The sequence below is a fragment of the Gracilinanus agilis genome, chromosome 2, assembly GCF_016433145.1.
Source record: "Gracilinanus agilis isolate LMUSP501 chromosome 2, AgileGrace, whole genome shotgun sequence".
Taxonomy (NCBI): Eukaryota; Metazoa; Chordata; class Mammalia; order Didelphimorphia; family Didelphidae; genus Gracilinanus; species Gracilinanus agilis.
This window is the reverse complement of record NC_058131.1, coordinates 562,675,193-562,694,482: the sequence shown is the minus strand read 5'-3', so window position 1 is coordinate 562,694,482 and position 19,290 is coordinate 562,675,193. Positions and strand designations below refer to the sequence as shown.

Here is a 19,290-nt window from a genome sequence, read left to right as displayed (position 1 = left end):
TTTCTGGTGATTTGCTTCTTTAGCTCTTCAAAGGAATCTAAAGAAAGCAAGACATCATCTAAGGATGACAAAGGTAATGACTTTTATCATTTTATTGGCAATACAGCAATTTTCCAGAGTTAACAATTCCTTGGCAATTCCTACCATAACTGAAATCTGTTACTAGATTTGCAAGGCCTGGGACCTTTCATCAGTAGATGGGCCTTTGTAATAGTTCCATCTTTTAATTGTTTTACCCATTTAAAAACACAGTATTAGAAACATAGTAGGTAAGTGTAAAGCTCTTGATTGTCAGAAGCAGTACACATTAACTTTAGGATATTTGGGAAGTGGGTGTCATTACATATATAATTCAATAATCTAAATGCATACTCATTAGGAAAGGCTTAGATACATTACCACTTCAGAGGTGATAATAATGTAAGTTAAGTCTCTTCAGTTCTTGCTTTGTAGCATTTAAATAAAACATTATTTCTGCCCCCTTTTTTTCCCATTATTTTATTCTTATGTTAGTTACAAAATAAACACCAAAGTACATTAGAACTCTACCATTTTTTGTAAACTTTGACCTTTCTTAAAAGTATAATACACTTATATGGAATGTTAGGTCTGAATCTTCTAAATTTTATTTTTTCCTTGGTGGAAGTGTTTGATACCCAAAAAAAAGTAGAAATGAAGTAAATGTATTTTTGTCAAAGAAAGAGATTTGGTTTTATTTTGTTAGATCGTATGCTATCTGTTGCTCAAGAGTTACATCTTTTCTATAAAGCACTTTCTGTTTGAGAAGGATTTAAGGAGGCCAGTCCTGAACTTTAAGATAGTTCATAATGATGGCCCTGAAACGTCTGAAAATTTAAACATCATCTTTTAAATAATTACTAAAAATCACTTTGTTTGCAAGATTTTGCCAAGCTCACAATACCAAAAATTAATAATATGAAAATTAGTGATTTTTGCTTATATATCTACACAGTAATTACGTTATTGACAATAATTGATTAACCATAATTCTCCACTACTATCCCTCCACTCATGATAGTTGTGTTGCCTTTGTTCTATATTTGAAGAGGAAGAGAAGAGTGATAAAATTTCTTTTTACCTGGACATTGCATTCAAATCTGATAAATGATCATTTGAATGCAGGAGTGCCACTAAAATATCTCTATCTATACATTACTGTATTTATTTGCAGTTTAATAGCTAGCACTTATACAGTGCTATAAGTTCTACAACGTGTTTAACAAACATCATCTTCTTTAATCCTCATGGTAATCCTGTGAAGTAGGTGCTGTTATTTTCATCCCATTTTACAAATAAGGAAGCTAAGGCCCAGAATGGTTAAGTGACTTTCCCAGGTTCAGAAAAGCTAGTAATTGTCAGAGACTAGATTCGAATTCAGGTTTATCCTACTTCAGCCTAATGCTCTTTTCTATCATGCCACCTAGCTAGCTTTCTCACTTGTCCACAAGATTATATAGTATTATGTTATCTTAGAAAATATTTCAAAAGATACTTTCTCTTAAACTTTAGTCATCTTTCTTCTGTTAATGCCCATTTTTCCTTGTCCAAAGTAGTAATTTAAATTAACTGATCACCAGATTTGGTTACTTGGTAACAAACATCTCTTAAATCAGTTGTCCCATTCCATTTACTTAATCTTCACAGAAGAGATGCAGTCAATAATTACTTTTCTCTCCCCTCCTATTCCACTTTTACTTACATGTTTGTTGGAATAGGAAGTAGGTAATATTTTACATTCATATTTTCTGGACTAATAAGATTATCTAGGTTTTTCTTTGCCCTTCTTTCAGAAAATAGCAAAATATATCACTTAAATTCCCAGGATTTTTATATATTTTAGCTTGCCTGTGCCTCTCCCCCCAATGGAGTTGTTATGTTTACAAATTGTGGTTTTGAAGACGTGTCCATATATTGCTTTTTGTAAATTAAAACAGTACATAACTCATGCATACATACACAATTTTCATTACCAAACTTCAGCATTTGATATGAAATCTATTTCAGGAAGTACAAGTAGCACTAGTGGCAGCAGTGGAAGCTCAACTAGAAATCTCTGGGTTAGTGGACTTTCTTCCAATACCAAAGCAGCTGATTTGAAGAATCTCTTTGGCAAATATGGAAAGGTATTCTTTCACCAATTTAAGCACATAATTTCTAGTGTATATTTACTTTTAGTACAGTGTAATATATACATATATATTTGCACACAGTAGTGATCAATTAGGATGCCACTTAAATATTTCAGGGCAGTATATTTTCAAATTACTAAACTATTAGGTCCCAAGTAACCATCATTGGACATAATTATTGAGCTATTTTATATTGGTGTTTAGTGCAATGTTTTAGTGATTAAGTAAGCTCAAAAATTATTTTTAATTTTATAGTAATTTGGTGGAGGAGAATAATTGTCCAGTCAGAACTAAATTTTAGTCCCTTCGGTAAATTAGAATAGCTAAAAGGAATAATGATGTGGTTTAGTTTTAAGTGATTCCCTCCTGGTGATCTTTTGGGATTGACATCAACCCCTTAGAAACTGAAATTGAGAAACTTAATGTGGTCTCAGAACCACGTTCATTCATTTCATACCTGCATTTATGACAGGAGTTATGAAGCTCTGGTATATAATTTCTCAAAAAACTTCCATTTCCTTAAACTCTACAAGATAGGGGTGACCCTTTTTTGTGCTAAGCGACATGTGTAATGTACAAATCTTTTCATAGCAGGAATCTTGGGATTTAATTAGTTGAAAATGAGAAGATTGCAAGAACACTAATGTTTAAAACATGTTTTATAACTAGCCATCTTTTGCTTTTAAAAACAAAGCCTAGAGAATTATATTTTTTCCAAAGAGTGCAGAGGTTGCTTAAATTGAAGCTATCTTGTTACATGATATACTGACATTAATTGAAATATGTAGACAAAAGCTTCTATCCTCAAGCCACACAAGCCTATTTAAAAATTTCTTAGTGGATTTTTTTTTTTGGAGACCCTTACAAATATAGTCACTAGGAGGAGTGGTAAGAAATTTTATTTCCCACTGCTTATCCAGGTAGAGGCCTCCTCCTTAAGTGCCCTGTTTATCTGTTTCAAGGGTACCAATTCCTTAATGGTGTACATAAGTGAGCATTGATCATTATGGCAGAATTAAAGTGCTGTATGATGCCATTCTATATCATGAATGAATCAGGTGGCACTGACCATAGCAAACACCTAATCACATGCCAAAAATAAAATGGATTATGTCTTAACAGATCTAGAAATGATTGTTTTTTGATGATATCAGCTATATGTATAGTTGAACCACCAGATTGTTAGAATTAAGGTCAAAATCGGTACCAAATTAGAAGAAGAAATTTAACCAAATTCAACCCAGTCTATTTGTAAAAGCATGATACCAAAAAGAAGAAATGGGTAGAAAAGCAAACATTGACGCATTCTTCTAACACCGTTTCCCAATGAAGTCTAACATGTAAATAAGTTGTTACAAAAAGAAAAAAAGAACCTTAGAAACTCAGTTAGATAGCAAACATTTCATCTCTTTTTCAAACCAAGAAATAAGGCGTTTTGGAACCATACTATTTTAGTTTATAAACTCATTTGTAAAGCTAATAGTTGAAAATTATTATTTGATAACAGTGAAAAGAAATAGAGAAAAATTAGTTTTTATAAACCTTAAAACCCTATTAAATCAATTCATTCCAATAATACTTAAGCTTCAAAGTAAAAGGACAATTTTAGAAAGTTCATGATAAGATTACTTTGGTAAACTAAAACTTAATTCTCTTCATTGATGACAAATGAGCCACTAAATTTAGGCTGGAATACATTTAGAAAAAAGATGGGAACCTTGTCTGAACCAGAGAAAGATCATATGATGCAAAGGAGATCCTTGTTCAGGAGGAAAGAATTCCGAGGATATTCAGGGATTTTATTTTCAATCTACTAAAAGAAAGGACGACAACAAACAGTTGGAAAAAATCATGAACATTTTTATATAAAAAAAACCCACAAAAGCAAGAAAATAACAACTAGAGACCTTATAAGTCCATTCTCCAATCCCTATAGAAGTCTTTGAGAATTTATATACATTTAAAGGGCATCCTTGATGAAGGTATAGAAAAAGGACAACCATACTTTTATGCAAATGATAAACGAAACTAGACCACATCTTTATAGGCATGCTCATATAGCTTCAGAACAGCACAGACAATATAAGATCTCACTGTGCTTATTGTTTGTTGATTATTAAAAATAAATTTTATTTGATTATAGCAAAATGTCACCCTTCAGGCTCTCTTTCAACAAGCTTATCTCCCCTGAATATGTTTAAAATCATGCTAGGTTTTTGAACTCTGTAACAACAAAGTTAATTTTATTGAAAAAAGTCTCTTCTCCCCCTGGCTCCCTGAGTTAAAAATCAAAATAGGGAGGTGTATGTTTACCAGAGATGTTTGCCACTGTCACGGATGATGTCTAAAATGAAGAGGAATTCCCTATAGATGAGGAAGGTCCTCTGGATGCATTTTGTTTGTGGATGACATGCTGATTACCTCAAGTCCTGGAACACTGCAGAATCTTCTAAATGAGATTTATAATCATTCAACAGAATTCATTCTTAACTATTCAAACAGAAGAAACCAAGTGGATGAAGAATACCTGTTGTCCAGATCCTGACATAAAATTTAACAGGACAAGCCTTAGAAATTGCTAGGCACCGCAGATGCATAGTGAACTGGGCCCTGGAATGAATAGCAGGAGGAAAGCCGGCTGGATTGCATGTGGGAGATTGTGAAGTGCTTTTAATGACCTAGAGTTTCCTCTTGAAGTAAAGGTCCATCTTTTTAACACCCTTATCCTCCCATGATGTATATAACTGCAAAGGATGGAATACCATGATTCTTGAAGAATTAAGATTGCAGGTCTCCCAAAGGGCAATGGAGAGAGGTGCATAGTGAGCATAAATAGGCCACAGCATATTAATCAACGAAGAATTGCAAAGGACATATGGCATAAAATGTCAGAGAAATATACATCTAGAAAAAGGTATGGCTGATCATGTAGCCAGATTGCAAGATTACCCATGGACAGCCCCTCTGGGCTAAAAATAGGTACTCGTGCAATGCCAAGATCAAGAGTAAAACTCCCCCAGCAAATTTGGCAAGGACCCCTTGATAAGGATTTATTGGAGTACAGTACATAAGCAAGAGTTGGACAGGATGAGAAGGTATGGATGAGTTAATAATCAAATAATCACTGAAGGATTCCACAAGCTCATAGCAGATAACATCAAAAATTTAATCTCATTATTGTAATCAGTTCACAATTTTGTTACCAGGAGATGGCTGGTTAAGCATGTTTTCTTTCCTTTTAAAAATACATCTATATACACATATAAAATTCATAAATTATGCTGGTAATTGCTGTCTGTGTCAGCTGTCATTAAAGTAATTTAAGCAAAGTAATTTTAATCAGTTCCATAAATTTTATATAGAATGTTTTGAGCGACATTTAAAGTAATGAAGAATGAAACATTCTTTTTAAGAGTTGAAAGAAACATGATTATGTTCTACATTTTTACCTGTCTTAAAATGATTTAATAATGCTTTCTAAATATTTAACCTAATTCTCTTAGGTACTCAGTGCAAAAGTGGTTACAAATGCCCGAAGTCCTGGAGCAAAATGTTATGGTATTGTAACTATGTCGTCAAGTACAGAGGTAGCTAGGTGCATTGCACACCTTCATCGTACAGAACTGCATGGACAACAGATTTCTGTTGAGAAAGTAAGCTTTGCTTGGTGCTGCAAATTAGAATAATAAATTAATATCAAGAATGATAATTTTTCTTGATTTAAAGAAATTTGCCATGAGGTTGAATTTTTTTTTTTAACCTTCCAGGTAAAAGGTGATCCTTCTAAGAAAGAATTAAAGAAAGAAAGTGATGAAAAATCAAGTTCAGGGAGAAGTACTGGAGATAAGAAATCTGCATCAAGCGATAAAACTAGCAAGTAAGAATTATTTGTCTGGTATAAGAGCCACACAAAATTTCTGGCAGTGTATAATGAAATATTTCTTCTTATTTGATTTTTCTTTTGTGGCGGGGTTTGACTAGGACTCAAGCCTCTACCAAAAAAGAAGAAAAAAAATCTGAAAAATCTGAGAAAAAAGAAAGTAAGGATACTAAGAAAGCAGAAGGTAAAGATGAGAAAGGTGATAATGGATCAAGTGGCCCAACTTCAGAGTCAATTAAAAAAAGCGAAGAAAAGAAACGAATAAGTATGCAATATACCTTTATTTTTTTTCCCATCTGTTCATCTCTAATGCATCATTCTGCATAATTTTATTTTATAACAGTGAAGTTGAGATTAATATTTAATGTTTTAAAGTTGCTAGTTATCAAGGTAAAACTGACCAAATATTTGTTTTTTTTTTACCCAACCATTATTTATCTAAAACATAAAAGTTTTTTCTTTCCATATTTAGACCTTTGCTATGATCAGTGAGTTGTTTTGATTAGGGGAAAGGGGGCAGAATGGTGTAGTGCAGAAGCAAAAAACTCAAGGCTTGATTTTACTTCCTCAAAACTCTGGAGTGCTGCTGATAAAAATGTTATTGGGATATGTTTATTAAAATAAATAAAATTACCATATGACGTAGATGGTGTTACATTGTGTTTTTCTAAGTCAATATATGTCCTGACACCATTGATATAGGACAAGTCAATATATGACCTGACACCATTGATATAGGACAATGATGGGCAAACTATGGCCTGTTGGCCAGAGGCAGCCCCCTGAAATGTTCTATCTGGGCCACATGACATTATTACTAATCTTGACAAATACAATGAGTAGGATACAATACAATGAAACTTTGAAAGAGTTGCCTTAGAAACAGATGGACAAATGAGCATTTCCTTTCCTTTGGCCCCCTCTTCAAAAAGTTTGCCCATCACTGGTATAGGAGATAGAGCCATGGATTTGAGGACCTGCCTTCTCTGACATATACTAGCTTTGTCACCAGGGGCTAATTATTTGGTCTCTTGGTCTGAAACCCAAGACACCTCTTTTTAAGACTTAAGTTAGAGTTGATTTGTGATATGTATTGATGGAGACTTTAAAATACCAAGAATTCCATATTTATGAAGTGACAGTTACGATGTAGAAAGATGTTTGTGCAGGGTCGAATAATTTAAGGAAGAAAATTTGTCTTTATCTTAAAGACGTGTTTACCATAAGATTTAGTTTGTATTCTAGTGATTATTCCATATGTGTGATGCAGATTGGCTAAGTAACATTACAGAGTACCTTATTGGGGGAGAATGTTTTTCTGTTCTACCTAAATAAAATCAAAATATATTTGTTCTGTTTTAGGTAATTCATACTTACTTGCTTTTCTTACTTTTTTCCCCATTAGGTGCAAAGAGCCCAGGACATATGGTAATTTTAGATCAAACTAAAGGAGACCATTCTAGATCCTCAAGAAGGGGGAGATACGATAAAGTAAGTATAAAAGCAAAATCTACTTATCAGTTTTTCTGGTATTAGTAGTTTACAAACAGTTCTCTGTAGCTTTGTATTTTTAAAGTTCTTTGATTCCAAGAAAAGTAAGCCAAAGTGAAAGAGAACAGGAAATATCTTTTTTTCTAGCTATCCTCTTAACATGTAATAGTGTAATTTATCACATTTTGTCTAATCTTGTAGGTGGCAAGGAACAGGGAGAGGGCTAGTCAAGATAAAAAGAAGGACAAAGACTATAGAAGTCGAAAAGATATATTGCCTTTTGAAAAAATGAAGGAACAGAGAATGCGAGAACATCTAGTACGCCTAGAAAGAATACGGCGAGCAGTGGAACTTAGAAGGTAAGGAAATGTAATTAATAAAAACAATGTTCTGTACTTTGTTGTAGGTCTAAAGAGTTTGAGAGGATTTAGAAAACCTTCACCATTATTTAGTCCAAAACAGTCCTTTTACATTTTAGGAAATTTTGAGATCCAGAGAATTGCAATTGCTTGTCTTAAGTGTAGTAGGTAGCAGGATTCCAAGATCTGTGCTTTTTCTAACAAGTAACACCACTGTCTTATTATGGCTCCCTGTAGTGATATAAACCATGTATCTCAAATCAGTTGATTGATACTATTGATTACAAAATGATAAAATTGAGGTATGTTCCTACAGAATTGACAGCCAGGTTAAAGACAGTAATAAACATCATACTTTCACATTAAAGATGGCAAGTGTTATTAAGATGACAGGCTCAGTCCAGAAATGGAAAAAACTTAGAATATTTAAAATGTCACAAGAATATCTTTTGTAGTCTAAACTACAGAAAGGGGAATGGTGATGTGTCTTAGGTGGGATGTTAATTCATTTTGTTTTTTTCTTTAGCTCAAGTCCTTTTTTAAGATTCTAAGTTAATTTTTCAGCTACACCATTTTAGCTGTTAATAATTTAAATTTTGTGTTTCTTTGTTTAGTTGTAAAAGCCTCCCTTTTTTTTTTTTTAACACGTTAAAGTGTTACTGGTATAAGTAGCTTTAATTTGCTATCATAAGATTTTCACTTTTCTACAATTCATATCTGATCATTTAAATTATCCAGAGCATAGTTGAAAACCAAGAAAGAAGAGACCCTATAACCACCAAAGTAGATTTTACAAAGGCCTTGCATCAAGTTTTATGAAATTCTATTGATAGAGGCAGTTAGCTGGCTTAGTAGATTGGGAACCAGGCTTAGAGAGGTCCTGGGGTTCAAATGTGGCCTCAGACACTTCCTCGCTGTCTGACCCTGGACAAGTCACTTAACTCCCATTGCCTAGCCCTTATTATTTCTCTCCTTTAGAACCAATACACATTATTATTCTAAGATGGAAAGTATAAGGGTTTTTTAAAAAAATAAATATTTTAAAATTCTTGTAGATGATCTGTTCAGTCCACTATATACTCTTCCTAAGCTTATAGAACTACATTTAGTTTTCCAGCTCTCAGTTAAAAAAATCACTTGTTTCTTCCTGTTTGTCAGATTGTAAGATAGATGAAAGGAAATCTTTTTTTTAAAAAATTAGTTATCTGGGTTTAACTAATTCACACAAAATAACCCTCCATACACATCTAGCCACTGAGGACATACCATAGTATAACTAATTTATAATAATGCCATTTAATCATCAAGAAAAGTTTAAGAAGGTTGAGGATTATATAAAAGTATATTTTTTAATAGAAAAATTTTGGTCCTTTAAAAAACAAATAATTATCTGGAAAATTTACCTAAATTGGCTTTCATTTCCCTGAAAATATCACCACTATAAATATTAAAGATGTTACTAGCAAAATACTTTATTTTTTTAGTTCTTTTTTTCCCATTTGTAGTAAAAGTACAAAAATTTTAACACTAAATTTCAAACACCAAAAGAAAATTTCAAAATTCAGAAAATTCAGAATTAAAAGATGTTCTCTTTCACAAATTAAACTTAAGTATGTCTAAATACTGATTTTTGTTAGACGAAGAGAGATTGCAGAGAGAGAGCGTCGAGAGCGTGAACGCATTAGAATGATTCGTGAACGGGAGGAACGGGAACGCTTACAGAGAGAAAGAGAGCGACTAGAAATTGAAAGGCAAAAACTAGAGAGAGAGAGAATGGAGCGCGAACGCTTGGAAAGGGAACGCATTCGAATTGAACAGGTGCATTCAGTAAAGCTTTTCATATTTGATAACTATTTGACTGGTAGTAAAATTTACTTTGCTTATAGTAAGTCTAATGTTAGGACTTAAATTGAGCTACTGAATATTAAGTTCTAGGGTTCATTTCAATGAAGATAAAATACTTACATAGTGGTTTGGCAAACTGAAATTGATAGATCTCTGTAGCAACATGTCCAGATAACATGATAATCTGATTATGGGACTGAGGGGAACTGAAGCTACAGTTGGCAATCATCTTATGATCTCTTAAATTTTTGTCTTAGTAAAATTAAGTAGTAATGATCATAATATCTCGAGGCCTGGAAGAGAAGAAAGGTTCCTTTCCATAAACAAATGCTATCAAATGTGATACTTTTAAGTCATATTTTGTATTCTATTTAGCTATTAATATTTTAGCCAAATGAAGTTCATAGGCACAAGGTAAAAACCTCTCACTTTAAAGTGATTTGCCCCAAATCACACATGAAGTTAGAATTCAGATCTCTTAAACTCATACTCTAATGTTATTTTATATAGCCATTAAATTTTGCTTAATTTCATCTTTTCTGTCACCTTTTTTAAGGAACGTCGTAAGGAAGCTGAACGTATTGCTCGGGAACGAGAAGAACTGCGAAGGCAACAACAGCAACTTCGTTATGAACAAGAAAAAAGGAATTCTTTGAAACGTCCACGTGACGTAGATCATAGGTAGTTCCTCACTTTCTTTTGTCCACTTTTAGTATTTACTTTTTTTCCTTTTATTAAAAAGTTAGACAAATAGGAAGTGGACAAGAATGTTAATGCATTGGTTCAGTATGCTTCTGAAGCAAAAGATAGCAAAATAATTAAGCTGTTCTGAGACCAACTGTTATCATGATGTTTAGTACATGCTGGCACACTACTTGCTTATCTTGTGGAAAACTTATTTTATTTTACAAGTATACTTATATACTTATTTTTCCCAAGCTTGTGTATTATATTTCATATTTTAACCTCCTAAATAAAAATGAATATTAAATATAAAAGTTATTGTAGTGGTGACAGGTAGAAGGAGAGAATTAGTTGAGTAAGTAATCCTTAGAACACTGACCCTAAAAAAGAAAGTGGTCCAAGAACTGGAAGGTTTGAGGACCACTGACTAGAGAGGGCCCACAATTCATATCTGAAGACATCACTATTTTAAGTGGAAGGATTATCTGTAGAGAACATAAAGAAAATCTAATATTTAGAAAACAAGGAAAATCCTCTGAAATGTCAGGGCTCATGCAATTCTTTTTTTTTTTTTCTTTCCTTTTTTTTTTTCATGCTTTTTCATTTTAAAATGAATATTTAACCCAACATTTTTCTCCCTCTACTCCCCACAAGGCGAGATGATCCTTACTGGAATGAGACTAAAAAACTGTCTCTAGATACAGATGCACGATTTAGTCATGGATCTGAATACAACCGTCAGCAGAACAGATTTAATGACTTTGATCACAGAGAAAGGGCCCGATTTCCTGAGGGTACAGCAGTACAATCTTCATCTTTTGAAAGGTAGATTTGCAAAGAAAGACTACTTAAGGTTTCTTTGGCTTAATTGTTTTAACTGTTGTTGACTTTGAGTGTGTTTGTGTATAATTAAAAGATATGACAGTATTTTGCATTTAGGAATTGCTTTTTTGCCTAATGAGAATATGATATAATATTTGAACTAAATTAAACAGATTGACTAACAAGTAATGGGATCATGATAGTCATTTTTATCCAGTTGAAAAGTGAATGGCTTTTATGCTTTTATGATTTTTTTTGAGGGAGGAAGGAGGTGGCATATGTCTATTGAGACTTACATTCCTGTGAGGCAGTGAAACAAAAAAAAAAGGATGTGGGAAGTTTGTCAGCAACTGTGTATTTTTCAATTTCTCTTTGTTGCTGAGAACAAATTGACCAAAAAGTATATTTGGCTTAGTTTGAGTGGAAATGGTCAGTTATGTATATTATGGTAATATTACTTCTTAACACTAGTGGGTTTAGCGCTAAGTTGATTTTTAAAGAAGGCATTGTAGGTTATATGATAAATTGAGACAAAGCAGTAGTTAATTTGGTGGGGGTGGGGAGAAATTGAGTATGTTTTTAGGGTTGTATTATTTTGTGTTTGGTTCTTACTGGGCAAGAAAAATTGAGATATTTGACTATTTTTAAACTGTCAACAGGCGGGAACGCTTTGTTAGTCAAGGTGAAGGGAAAAAAACACGTCCAACTGCACGAAGAGAAGATCCAGGGTTTGAAAGGTACCCCAAAAATTTCAGTGATTCTAGAAGAAATGAGCCACCACCACCAAGAAATGAACTTAGAGACACGGATAGGCGAGAAGTACGAGGAGATAGAGATGAGAGGAGGACAGTAATTATTCATGACAGACCTGATATAGCACATGGCAGACACCCAAGAGAGGGTGGTCCAAATCCTCCAAGACAAACTAGTTGGAAGAATGAAGGTGGCATGAGCACCGAAAAACGGGACACAAGGTATTCTGCTGTAGTTTCTAATATTCAGCTAGATTTGTTTCTCTAACAGATTTAGCTCTTGCTTTTCAACTTGATGACCAAGATCCTGATTGTAAGTTTTCTTTAAGGGGTGAAAGACCAGAAAGATCAGGAAGAGAAGTTTCTGGACACAATGTAAGAGGTGCTCCCCCAGGGAACCGAAGCAGTGCTTCTGGTTATGGAAGCAGAGAGGGAGAAAGAGGAGTGTTAGGAGAAAGAGGAAGTGGGGGACAAGTGAGTATCTCATTTATTTGTTTGTTTGTTTGTTTGTTCATTTATTCATTCATTCATTCATTCATTCATTTATTTATTTGTTTATTGTGTTTGTGTGTTTTCCATGGTTACATGATTCATGTTGTCTCCCCTTCCCCCTCACAGAGTTGATAAGCAGTTCAACTGGGTTATGCATATATTATCACTCAAAACCTATTACCATATTATTCATTTTTATAATAGAGTAATTTTTAAAAACCAAAACCCCAAATCATATACCCATATAAATAAGTGATAAATGTTTTCTTCTGTATTTCCCCTCCCACAGCTCTTCCTTAAGATGTAGATAGCATTCTTTCTTATATAAGTCTCAGAATTTTCCTGGATCATTGCATTGCTATTAGTCTATTAACATTTGATCATTTCAGGGTGTTTCAGTTAACTTTGTATAATGTTCTCCTGGTTCTGCTTATTTCACTTCGCATTAGTTCATTGAGGTCTTTTCAGCTTTTTCTGAAATCATCTGGTTTATCAATCCTCATATCACAATAGTATTCCATCACTATCATATACCACAATTTGTTCAGCCACTCTCCAATCAAGGGACACCTCATTTTCCAATTTTTTGCTACCACAGAAAGCAGCTATAAATATTTCTGTATAAACAGGTCTATCCCCATTTTTAAAAATTTTTTTTGGAATACAGACCTAGTAATGGTATTGCTGGATCAAAGGTTATGCATTCTTTTAAAGCCCTTCAGGCATAATTACGAATTGTCTTCCAGAATGGTTGGTCAGTTTTACAACTCCACTAGCAGTGTATTAGTGTCCCAATTTTGCCACATCCCTCTCCAACATTTATTACTTTACTGTCATATTGGCTAATCTGATAGGTATAAGGTGGTATCTCACAGAGTTGTTTTGATTTGTACTTATGTAATCAAGAGGGATTTAGAACATTTCTTCATATGATTATTGATAGTTCTGATTTTTTTCCTCTGAAAGCTGCCTATTCATATCCCCCCCCTTTTTTTTTTATCATTTTATTTATTTTTAAATTAAACTAAAAATTTGGGGGGGTTGTCTTTCTAAATTAGATATGAATGGGGTTTTGTTGTTTTTTTTTGTTATGTTTAGATTGCTGTTAAATTACAGCATGACACCCTACATAACCTTGCCCTTGCCAGCATTATTTAATTGAAGTTGTAAAAGTCAAATCAAATTCTGCTGCAAAACCCTGCTTTTAATATATTTCATTTATTTTGTATGCTCTCTAAAAATAAAATATCCCTCATACACTCTCTCAGTATGATTTTGTGGAATGAGTAAATGGCAGTCATATGGCCTATACTGAGTTTTATATTTAAGAAACTTCTGCCTACAAAGAAATTGGGGGGGGGGCAGCTGGGTAGCTCAGTGGATTGAGAGTCAGGCCTAGAAACAGGAGGTCCTAGGTTCAAATCTGGCGCCTCAAGACACTTTCCAGCTGTGTGATCCTGGGCAAGTCACTTGACCCCCATTGCCTAGTCCTTACCACTCTTCTGCCTTGAAGCCAATACAAGACAGAAGGTAAGGGTTTTCATTAAAAAAAAAAAGAAAGAAAGAAAGAAATTTTTTTGTTACAATTTTCTAGGCATGGTGTTATTACTTAGGGAAGTCCTCTGATTATTTCTCCCACTTAGATAAATTATTCATGTTAAACTTATTCTCTGTATTTATCATGCTTCAGTGATGGGGCCTATTAGGCTGCCATAGCCCAGAAAGTACGAATGCTATATTTCTACATGTCAGACATCCCAAAGTTAAACAAAGAATCACACCTGCTTTGTCTCAGAACTTTTTCTTAGGACTACAGCCTCTGATTGTAGTGTATTCCCCTTGGAATATTTGATGGTTACTAAGAGTTTTGAGATCTACAGGGAAGGAGCAACGTCTATGAATCACTGGCATTTTTGAATGCCTCCTAGCTGTGTTGGGAATGGGCACATGCTCTGAGTTTGTCTAGTTTGAAAGGCTGATGATATCTCTCTCTTAGACTCCATCCCCATTTTATGTAGCTTTGGTACTTTTTTGACCAAGACTATTCAGGGCTTTAGTTAAGGAACAGAGGGCAATAAATGAAAGGTGTGAAGCAAAGGAGCTCTATTTTATTATATATTACTTTCTGCTTATCATTTAGAACTTTTCTTTGATATTTGGTGCCTTAAAAAATGCTTCATAGCAACTAACCTGGCAGTACTGGCATGACCTTAGTTTTCTTTAATATACTCACTTTCAGCATTATTCTGAAGATCGACATGTGGTTGAACGTCATGGGCGTGAAACAAGTGGACCAAGAAAAGAATGGCATGGCCCAAGTTCTCAAGGCAGTGGATATCATGACACAAGAAGAATGGGTGATGGCCGGGGAGGAGCAGGCATGATACCCCAGCATACAAGGTAAAATAACTCTTATTAGTGATTTTCTTTGTGTTTCATCAAGTATTGTTGAGCGCTACTGTAGAGTATAGTACATTTCTGCTAGCTCTTTTTTAGGAGAAAGATAGAAAAGGAACAATGGTGCAATCTTTCCCTTCATGGAATTAGTTTATTTCTTCCCATGAATTTTAATTATTTAAAAAAATACTTGTTTTTGTTGACTTTCACTTTAAGAGTGAAAGTTTAGGGGGGAGAATTGTGTGACTCAGTGGATTAAGAGACAGGCTTAGAGACCAGATGTCCTTTGGTCAAATCTAGCCTCTGACACTTCCTAGCTGTGTGATCCTGGACTTCCTGTTCTTCTACCTTGAAACCAATACACAGTATTGATTCTAAGATGGAAAGTAAAGGTTTTTTTTTTTTCCTTAGTTGCTTTTTTTAAAAAAAAAACTCTTACCTTCCATCTTGGAGTCAATACTGTGTATTGGTTCCAAGGCAGAAGAATGGTAAGGGCTAGGCAATGGGGGTCAATTGACTTGCCTAGGATCACACAGCTGGGAAGTGTCTGAGGCCAGATTTGAACCTAGGACCTCCCATCTCTAGGCCTGGCTCTCAATCCATTGAGCTACCCAGCTCTCCCCAGTTGTTTTTTTTTAAAGAGTAAATGTTTATCCATAGAAGAGGATTCTTCTACCACTTCTTAAAAGGGGAGAAAAAGTAGAAGTCCTTTACTTTTAAAAGTAGGAGCTTGGGAGCAGCTGAGTGGCTTAGTGGATTGATAGCCCAGACACAGTACTGATTCTGAGATGGAAGGTAAGGGTTTCAAAAATAAAAATAAAATAATAAAATAAAAGTAGGAGCTTTACCATTTTGGAAATTCCTAGAGCACATCAAAAAAACAACTTACTGACTAGATTATCATTACAGCCTATGTATGTAAGTCAGCAGGATGATCAAGAACTGGCCTCAGTTCAGATCTAGGAAAACTGATAGTGACTGTATGATCTTATGTAAGTCACAGAAGCTTTCAGTGCTCTTGGCAGTTCTTCAAGATTATAAATTGCTGAAAATATGCCATTCCGCATTGGTAGAGGGAGTTACTTCATTTGGGAGCTCCTATACCAATTAAAGTACAAGTCTAGTCCTGATCTCCGATACTGTCTCATCTGTCTGTATTCGTACAATCTTAGAAACAGAAAGGACTTCAAAAGTTTGTTCAGATAAGAAACCCCTGATATTCAGTAAGTTATTATCTAATCCAGCCTTAGCTTATAGACTGATAGGAAGAATCAAGTTGGCCTTCACACCATTTGCAAATCTTGACCATTAGGAAGTTTTTCCTTAAATCAAACTTGAATTTGTGCCTTTGCAACTTTTATCTAATGTTCCTAGTTCTATCTTCTGGGGCCAGTCCAAAAGTCTAATCACTCTTCCTTATAACATCTCAAAGCTATCTCACCTTTGTCAGATACATCCCCCCATCCCCCCCCTTTTTTTTTTTTAAATCACTCTTTAGTGAGCAGAACTCCCATCTTCCTAGTCCTAGATACAGTACTTCTCAGGGCAGCCTAACATTGCATTAGCTTTCTTTTTCTTGACTGTCATTGTGACATTGGTGACTTATGAAACTTAATACACTTTAATCTCCTCATTTTAAAAAAATTACCTTGTATTTGTGAAGTTGTCTTTTCAAAACTAAAATTTTGTATGTTTCTAATAAATTTCATCTTATTAGATTTAGCTCAGTATTATTGATAACAATGACTTGTTGAAATATTTTCCAGTTGTGTTGTTTTTATACTGTTATACTTCACTTAGACCAAACTGTGAATATCTCACTGTCACAGTGTCTTTAAAACCAAATTTAGCATTTTCTTCCCCACCATAATCTCTGTTTTAAATTATTTCTCAGTTTAGTAAGTGCCAACATAATGACACAGAGAACTAAGCACAAATCAGGAGCACTCGAGGTTAAATCCTCCTTTTGAAGCATATTGATTGTGTCCTTGGGCAAATCAATAAGCCTCATAGTTTTGACAACTCTTTAAGGGCTATAAGCTGCCTTTAAGGCTATAAGATGCTGTGATAGATTTTGGTACAGGGAATTCCTCAAAGGAAGTGCCCTACTAATGAAATTATAGGGGTCTTACCCCCCCCCACCCCAACCCCCTCCCCACACACCTCTCTAACAATAAATCAAATTGAAACTCTCGAACCTGGCATTTCAAATTTTAAGGTATTTTTATAAACTTGCTTCATTCATCCAGCTGTTAGGCTTGTTTCCCCTTAAGCAATGGAACTCTCCATTCTGTCTAGCCTCATATTACTTAATTACTTTACTTGGTTTTAGCTTGCACCTCTTCTCTTCTGTCTAAATCTTTCCCATCTTTTTAGGGTCTAGCTTTCATGACAATCTCTTCCATAAGGGATCTTAACTCAAAAACCAAATATTTCACACTTTAGCTTTTTCAAATGTTTTAACATTTGCCCATACCATTCATTTTAGCAATTACTTAAATAGTACTTTAAGTTACAAACCAAGTGAAGGTCCACGTCACATTTGTTTTGTATATTCTTTGGTTCCTGTATTAGGTGCTTAATTTCTAAATATATGCATCATGAGTACATTCTTAAATAAACATGTTTTTATTGTTGTTTTCTCCTATCTGATCTTTAACACTTCTTTTAAAAATTTGTTTCCAGTAACTCATCACCAATTAATAGAATTGTGCAGATAACAGGCAATTCTATGCAAAGAGGAAGTGGCTCCGGATTTAAGCCATTTAAGGGTGGACCTCCGAGAAGATTCTGAATTCAGCTGCTTGACATTGTTTCAAGATAATTTATTAAAACCTCTTGTAAACTTTTAACAGACAAGTCAGAGGACATATGACTTACCTAGGAGTTTAGTCAAACTCCTTTTTTCCCCCCTTTTCTTTTTTAAAAACATGATTGCTTTCCTCAATTTGAGAAGGTATTTTCATAGTTATGTTGTAAATTTAAATAGTTTTGTGTATCTTTTGAACATTTTTTTCCTTGCAGCACTAGAGTGTCCCATTCAAGAAGCAAAGAAAAATTGGAATGGAAACCATTTTGTTTTAACACTGTGTGAATATGAAGAGTAGTTTGCAACTGTGTAATAGTCGTTTAAGTTACCAGCATTAGCTCTGTGGTGTCAGGCTTTAGAGTTAGCTACTTTGTCACAAGATACATATTTATGACCTCCGTTTTGAAGGTTATACAAGCTAAGAAAAACATCTGCTGTCTAATTTGTAGAAAATAAAATTGTTCCTTGCATTTCTGAGTATTATGTAACCTATTTTTGCAGAAGGTACTGTTACATTAAGTGCATCTGTGTATCCCGGTAAAAATATTCCTTTTTGAAATAAACCTTCATATTCTGTATAGTTGCTTAAGTGTTGAACATTTTTAAATACACAATGAATGTATTTGTTTGAGTTTGTGTGGGAATATATAGTAGTAAGTATAATGAGGCCTTGAGCTATGAATGGAATTTTTGCTGAATTGTACCAATAAGTTTGTGTCTGGATAATCAACCAGGAAACTGTTATCTAATGGGTAAATTCCATCTCTCAGAATTGTTTCCCATGTTCCCAACTTTGTTGATGTAGAAGAAATCCATGCTTGAAATCAGTGAATCCACTTGAGTTTTATATGTAGGAAGAATTTGCTGCCTTTGGTAAAAAAATAAAAATTCACACTTAGAATTCTACGAGTCTTTGTGTTTCCACTTTTAGGTCAGCATCACAATGTCCTACTACACTAAGATAGTCAAACCCCAGATTATGGTAGATTACTGAGAATTACTTAAAAGACTGGTTTATCTTCTTAGGAATAAGAGCTACCAAGAGGAAAGCAATCTTAGTCACAGGAAAGTAACATATATATGCTTCTGGTAGTAGTAGAATTCAGTTCATCCAAAATAGAATGTGAAGCAGCTTCACAATTTTGCTCCTCCAGCACCACTATTCTCACTCATGCTTAGAATTGTATTTTGATGTAGAGGAAGGAGTCATTCATTTAGAGTCCTGTCAGTTCTGCCTCTTTAATTTCCAACAGAAAGCGATACAAACAATGATAAAGGAAGAGAAGTTCTATATCTAAAAAAGATGTGTACACCATTAGTGTAGAAGGTGATATTTATTTAAACACTAAGAAAGGGGCAGCTGGGTGGTTCAGTGGATTGAGAGCCAGGTGTAGAGATGGGAGGTCCTGGGTTCAAATGTGACCTCAGACACTTCCTAACTGTGTGACCCTGGGCAAGTCACTTAACCCCCATTGCCTCACCCATAGCTATCTTGTGCCTTGGAACCCAATACATAATACTGATTCTAAGATGGAAGGGAGGGTAAGAGTTTGAAAAAAACACCATGTAATTGATAATAACACCTTCTTTTAGATTCAGAATTTCCTGT

At 34.3% G+C, this 19,290-nt stretch overlaps 1 protein-coding gene across 2 annotated transcripts in view; it reads left to right on the top strand.

Moving 5' to 3' along the window:
- The window catches only part of SLTM (SAFB like transcription modulator), a 41,506-nt gene extending 22,924 nt beyond the window's left edge, over positions 1-18,582 (top strand). For both annotated transcript variants that reach the window (XM_044665308.1, XM_044665307.1), the window contains exons 8-21: positions 24-73; positions 2,026-2,144; positions 5,654-5,803; positions 5,918-6,027; positions 6,132-6,295; positions 7,436-7,550; positions 7,737-7,880; positions 9,518-9,698; positions 10,282-10,406; positions 11,064-11,234; positions 11,891-12,205; positions 12,313-12,457; positions 14,715-14,875; positions 17,558-18,582. In XM_044665308.1, the coding sequence (XP_044521243.1) occupies positions 24-73; positions 2,026-2,144; positions 5,654-5,803; positions 5,918-6,027; positions 6,132-6,295; positions 7,436-7,550; positions 7,737-7,880; positions 9,518-9,698; positions 10,282-10,406; positions 11,064-11,234; positions 11,891-12,205; positions 12,313-12,457; positions 14,715-14,875; positions 17,558-17,666 (2,059 nt within the window). In that variant the 3' untranslated portion in view covers positions 17,667-18,582. The remainder of the gene's footprint in view (positions 1-23; positions 74-2,025; positions 2,145-5,653; positions 5,804-5,917; positions 6,028-6,131; positions 6,296-7,435; positions 7,551-7,736; positions 7,881-9,517; positions 9,699-10,281; positions 10,407-11,063; positions 11,235-11,890; positions 12,206-12,312; positions 12,458-14,714; positions 14,876-17,557) is intronic.
- Positions 18,583-19,290: the final 708 nt, after the last annotated feature.